This window comes from Anarrhichthys ocellatus, unplaced genomic scaffold (assembly GCF_004355925.1).
Source record: "Anarrhichthys ocellatus isolate YVR2014 unplaced genomic scaffold, GSC_Weel_1.0 scaffold78, whole genome shotgun sequence".
In the NCBI taxonomy this organism is placed as follows: domain Eukaryota; kingdom Metazoa; phylum Chordata; class Actinopteri; order Perciformes; family Anarhichadidae; genus Anarrhichthys; species Anarrhichthys ocellatus.
Window position 1 is genome coordinate 919737 of NW_022280108.1, and position 6467 is coordinate 926203.

The following is a 6467-nucleotide window of genomic DNA, read 5'->3' on the forward strand; positions in this document are numbered from 1 at the left end:
GTGTGTGTGTGTGTGTGTGTGTGTGTGTGTGTGTGTGTGTGTGTGTGGCAGGAGACGGTTACATAAATATCCCCTCGGTCCAGGCTGTGTGACGTTCTTCCGGCTGTGTGTGACGGAGGTTTCTTGTGGTCCGGCCGACGTTTTCTGTTGCCTTTCTGACTGCACACCAATCGTGTGCATGAATGCATTCACTACAGAGTTAAATGAATCATCCAGCATTCTCACTTTTGCATCATGGCATTGAACTGGTAACGTCTTGGAGCAGCTAGTGATACGAATCACTGTGAGTTACCCAGAAGAGCAGTCACCACATCTTATCTCTCGGATACCTGTAGTTTTATTGGCGCATCGTCTGCACGTACTGCTTCAGACATTACGTGGACGTGATGACACTGAATTTGAAGCCTTCCTTGTAGAGACGGTTGTTACCTGCGTGATGTTATTTGGAGTTAAAATGAAGCCGTGATAGAGGGTGATAGCCAAGCCCTATTTTCTACAGAGTGAAACACAATAGTATGAACACACACCTCTTGTTCCACTGATAAAAGTGCTGCACTTCCTTGAGATAACGGTTTTTACATTTGAGTAAACAGCAACTCCCTCAAGGAATCGGACACATGGCCCACAAAGCACCTGACTACCTGCAGTCACATGATTCTGACTTACCAAGTTCAGAAGAAACAAGAGCGCATATTCTAAGGAAGTACCCAAGATTTACATCAACACTATATAAATTGTAATACTGTATACATACCAACATTATATAACAATCGTAATGTGTTAATGTTGTGTTAAAATTTGTATTAATATTGTTTTTGATGCTTTGGCAACATTGTGTTAATCACAATGTATTGTGAAATTAAAGAAACTAAAATCTGTGCAGTAATGTTTATGCGGCATAACGGAGAGAATACACAGTACACAAGAGATCACAATAGTTGATGATGGAATAAAGTTATAATATTTTCACATTTTGCCGTTGCAACCGGACGTTACGTAGCTTCTTCACACCAGAGACAGTTATCTGCAGCATTGTGAATATACCTTTATGAAAACTGTGTTCATCCTTTAAACAGTAACTTCTTGCTGTATTCCCGTGCATGGTGTCTTGAAACAGGTTAGACTTACATATTGTGTTTTTACACTGGGTGTGCATGTGTTGTAATGACTACGTGTACACTGATGGCTTAGTCACAACTTCTTCTGAATCAGCAACAACACATGACTTGTGATGAGAGCAATGAGTGTGTCACAAAGAATCACATGAATGTAGAAATAAGCTTTTCCTTCCCTTTGCGCCATTTAGTCATTTCTCTCTTTCTCCTCTCGAGGCTAAAAGTAGGCTAATTAGCTGAAGTGACTTTCAGCTAATTTCAGTTTCAGTTGAAAAGGCCAAACAACCAACCAATCATCAACAACAGAGATGTTGAGAAGTTTGACGTATTCCGCGTGAAAAAAAAGCATAAAAACAACGAATCGACGAAAGAAACTTTAGTCGACTAAGACCAAAAACGACTGATTTGTCCAAAGTACTCCAAACTGCCTCTTTGGTAGTTCCCAATGCAGTAGGCGTCTCCAGACCAGGACCACATTGTGCTGTCCGTCGGCACCACGAGGAGCAAAACATCCAGAATTGTGTGCAACGCGGGCCGCGTTTGAACGGGACATGCAGGCCTAAGTAGCTCTTAAGCCAGAGCTACTGCGTGCGTGCGCAGTTTTTTTTGTAAAACCATATCTTTACCATGACCCTGTCGTTCTGAGAAGTGTGGTCACTTAAAATAGCCCTGATAGGAACCCGATGACAGCCGCCCATCTTTACAGAAGTCTGGCAGGCCTGCAGCATATACACACACACACAACCATTATTATATATACGTGTATATATAAGCAACTAAAGTACTGAGAGCACATGCAAACTTATCCAACTCTTTATGCCAGTAACATGCAGCGCAGCCATGTGATTGTCACACAAACATGACAGCCTGAGATTGATGAAGGATCCACATGACACACCGGAGTTATGAAAGCATGCAGTGGAGGAAGGATATCACGTGAAAAGTCATGCTTTTTATTTTATGTGCTGCATGCTACAGTGCAGGCTCAAATTTGCCAGCTTTATTCCATCTGATTTGGGTTTTTTGGGATCTTACAAAGTAGTGTGTAAAAACAACACACGCTCCCTCCTCCTCGTTCCTCAGCACAAACACAGCTATATTGAGTTGCATGGCCCGGGGTCAAGAAGGAAGTTTCCTCACAGGGCAGCAGCCAGGAAAACCAGTCTGTGTGTGTGTGTGTGTGTGTGTGTGTGTGTGTGTGTGTGTGTGTGTGTGTGTGTGTGTGTGTGGGGGGGGGGGGCAACGATCAAGCCTCCCAACCGGCTACAGAATGAGCCGGGAGCTCTCGCTGTAATGTACAGTATGCTGTACCCAGGTCAGGTGCTGCACACCAGGGAAACCGGAGAGGCTTTTGAGGCTTTTCCTCATGGGGTCGGCCAACCTGCTGCCCTCTGAGGTATTTCTGGTGATGCATTATGCAGGACAACAGGGTTGCAAAACAGCCAAATTTCTACAACTATATAACTTTTCTATATCTGCAAATGAATGCATAATGTGTGCGGGACAAGATTATGGTATTTGGATCTAGTTTTCGATACCATTTAGCTTCCTGTTAGCATTTATTTATGTATTAGTATCTGTGTTTAATCCAGACGTAGACGTCGTCTCTCAGCTTCATTCTCGTGTCTTCAGGTGTGTCTAATTGGACCGGACACAATAACCGGCACACGGAAGACGAAAGTCTTGGCCGTGGACGTTAATACGGTCCCTATTCCTGCCACCATCCAAGTGTTCTCCATTAGCCACCTTTCCTTCTCTCAGCAGAGCAAATCATGCCTGATGAATGGGCAGCTCATGCCAGAGGTATGAAGAGCACAGCCGACAACCGAGTTAACAGAAATGCCAACCCCCCCCCACACACACACCTTTATGGCAAGTAGCAAGACGGGGGTGAGCTTTCAGGTCCTTTGGAAGATATATCCACCATGGGTGGCCGGCCTAGGGCCACGTTTTCCAATGCAAGTGTATTTAAAACTTGGTGGCAGACCTGGACCCTGAGTGAGTACATGGAACCAACACAGGGAAGATGCAAATCATTTCGTTCTAAAAAATGTAATAAAAATAATCAGCACTTCCCTCTGCTACATGCACAATGTTGGGGCAATTATGTGAGTGTTGGGAAATGGCTGCTTGCAATCCAGAGAGAGAAAAACAGAAAATGTCCAATGCAACTATGTGGTGCATGAGACTCACTTTTATACACAAGCGTTTTCTTAAGTTATGGTATATTGTGCTTTCTTGGATGTAAGACACCTGCAGCTAGTATAGTGTTTATGGTTTAAAAAATAAATGTCCCCTTGCAGGATAAATAAAGTATCTATCTGTCTAAAATTATGATTCTATAATATCTTACATTTGTTGTGAGCATCACTGGTGTATGAACTAGATGCATTGAGGTATTCCTCTTCAGAATCAGGACACCATCTTTGTTTTGTTTATGCTGAGCATCACTGTTGTGTAACCTAGAAAATGTCGCATTAACACATAACATATATTTACATAAAACAGAATAAATAGCCGTATATCGACACAAAGCCATTATCTACCTTTACACTAATACCATTGTGCATCCCCAGAATGCAGTCTGTCTACACAGGCTAACCGTTACTGTCTCGTGCCTACCACGCAGCCTTTAACGTTACCGAAGCAACACAAAGCAACCGTCTTAAAATCAACTTTATTAACACTTTTATAACCGACAGCACACGAGTGTACAACGCGCGAGAGACGTTGCTAGCAAAGCCGAGTGCCAACCGATAAGAACGAGCGAGCGCGTGCAGCCAGCATCTTGTTGGTGCTAGCATCATTAGCATGTTGGCTAACCAGACTTTTTACCGGATCGATTTTTAAATTAACAACAAATATGCAGCGTTGCTTTGTAACGCCCTAAAGGTTCTAAATGAAAAATAAAATGAATATGTCACGCGCCATAGCGAAAAGTCATAAATGACGTTAGTGTACGTTACACACTCACATGCGCGCGCGCGCACACACACACACACAAACAAAACAAGCTACCTGAAAGCTGGGTCCTCTTTGCTGCATCTCGTGGGAGGCAACGTAAACGCATTCCTCTTGTTGAAAAGTTTCTGGAAGAGAGTCGGAGGCATTTTGTACCAAAAAATCTCTTTTTTCCTTCTTCTTCTTCTTCTTTTCAAATCCGAGAGCAGATCTTGTTCCTTGTAACCGTCTCCATGAGTGTCACACAGTCATATGACAGGCATTAGTCACGCGGAGCTGCTCGGTAACCCCGCTACATTTTTCTGATTGGCTGGTTATTTTTGGACCCAGGGTACCACGTGGTCAGTTGATTTCTTTTTTTTTTTTGCTGTGTTGATGTTTTGTCGTGAATCGTGACGGCATGAAATGTATTCACAGAAATCATACAAGTTAATACACCGAGGAAGCTCTTTGAAAAGACCCCACGTGAGAAAAGTGCAAAAGCCAGGAATGTGCAGAACAAACAGACAAATATCCAACAATAATTATATATTTATTTATTGAACATTAATTCATTTTGGACATTTGTTTTGTAGAACGAGATAACTCACAAATAAAGACAACCACTAAGATAAAAACAAATAAACTTTACATCTTAACTTTTTTTTTTAGCTTACATTAAATATTTAGATGAGGCATTTAAAAGGCATTGACACATGGGCTTAATGTCGAAAGAGTAAATACAAACGCAGATAAAACACAATACAACATATATATTTCACATGTAAAATTGAAACAATCACTGACAGGAGAAGAGAGAAAAGATGAATGTTTAAGAGAATACACGTCTGACATCTAGTGGTCGTTTTGACACTTGTTTTTTATAATAAATATTAAAATAAAAAAGGAAATCCTGGGCTTGTTTGAGTGCATTTTCATTTTCATTGCCACCGTTTGTGCAGCAAGTTATGTCTTAAAAAAACAAGGTCTAGTTTGAGGAGCAGGGCATGTCATCCCTCTGAATTATAATCTTTAAATAATACATTCAAATACTGATTAATCTATGCATCACATTTCATTTTCCATATTCTTTTTGCAGGATATCTCACATCTTCTCATCTAGATTATGGGATTTTGGTCTTCAGGTGTCACATTGGAGAAGATTCCGTGCACTCGAGAGCCGTGAGAGGAAACAAAGGAGCACTCGTGAGTTTCACACACCTCGTCCTCATCCCTATGAAGAAGGCGTCCCGGTCAGCGGCGTCGTTGAAGTCGAAGAACGTGACGTCGTCCGGGCTGCTTGTGACGGGCCGCGTCAACGTCACCGTCAGCCGTAGGGCGTCTTCCGAAGAGCTGACCTCTTCACCTCCGGACACGTGGACCGGATCAGGTGCGTCGTGGACGGATAATGTGGGGGTTTGGGTGTGTTGTGGTCCGAGGGGCTCAGCCATGATGGGGATTTTGAACCAAACCTTCTTCTTGTACAGAATGGGCTTTCTGTTGCTGAGCTGAGGGAGCAGAATTATGTTTGAGTACGTCTGTAATATCTCTTCGTGTGATGGACAGACAGGTGCTTTTCTTACTTTTGGTGGTGTTTTCCACTCGAATGTTGTCTCTGCAGATGGAGGATTTAAAAAAACAACAACATTATTATATTACTCCAGTATTTGGTGCATTGTAGAGTTCAATTAACGAGTCTTTACCTGATTTAAATGGGTCTGCATGTATTTTGGTCTCAGCTTCAGGTCCTCTGTTAATCATTCAAACAGAAAAGACATTAATCAAACCATTTTTTATTATATATTTAATATTGTTTTTATTATTAGTAATTTAAAAAAAAAAATGACTGCATGTTAAGTGACTTTTAAAAAAAGATTAAACTGAGAAACTCACTTGACCTCACAGTTCTTTTCAGCAAGAATCACAGAGGCATCTGCAGAGAAATGTGTATTATTATTATTATCAGACCATTTCAGATATTATATCAGTTATTCAGTTGTTGAACAATTTGTCCCTTCAATATAATTTTTTTATATATATGCATAACTAAAATAAATACAAATAAATATGACATATTTTTAAATGTTTTTTTTATCAGTTGTGAAAGGCCCAAACTGTACATTTCTTTAATTATTTTAATTATATGCACTTCTCAGAATCCACCATAAGCTACAGATGATTAACAGCTAATATATGTTGTGAGTGAGTAATGCTTTCTTTTTTTTAAACAATGTGAATTTGTTATGTTGATTTTATTTTATTTATTTATTTATATTATTTTATTTGTATCGTATCAACTGTCGCACTGAGCTTTCTGTTGTTATTATTGCCTTTATTGTTGCTGCTTTGTATTATTGTTATGACCAACATTATCATGTTTAAAGTTGCAAACAAAAACTTGATATTATTTTA

At 40.5% G+C, this 6467-nt stretch overlaps 2 protein-coding genes across 3 annotated transcripts in view; both read right to left on the reverse strand.

The window, feature by feature from the left end:
* The window catches only part of fnip1 (folliculin interacting protein 1), a 28999-nt gene extending 24674 nt beyond the window's left edge, over positions 1 to 4325 (reverse strand). The window contains exon 1 of the mRNA XM_031874071.1: positions 4134 to 4325. Within this exon, the coding sequence (XP_031729931.1) occupies positions 4134 to 4225 (92 nt within the window). The 5' untranslated portion in view covers positions 4226 to 4325. The remainder of the gene's footprint in view (positions 1 to 4133) is intronic.
* A 56-nt stretch (positions 4326 to 4381) lies between these two features.
* Positions 4382 to 6467, reverse strand: part of LOC116398065 (uncharacterized) — a 6388-nt gene continuing 4302 nt past the window's right edge. For both annotated transcript variants that reach the window (XM_031874074.1, XM_031874075.1), the window contains exons 5-8: positions 5949 to 5988; positions 5759 to 5805; positions 5639 to 5670; positions 4382 to 5563 (exon numbers count right to left, since the gene is read on the reverse strand). In XM_031874074.1, coding sequence (XP_031729934.1) covers positions 5204 to 5563; positions 5639 to 5670; positions 5759 to 5805; positions 5949 to 5988 — 479 coding nt within the window. In that variant the 3' untranslated portion in view covers positions 4382 to 5203. The remainder of the gene's footprint in view (positions 5564 to 5638; positions 5671 to 5758; positions 5806 to 5948; positions 5989 to 6467) is intronic.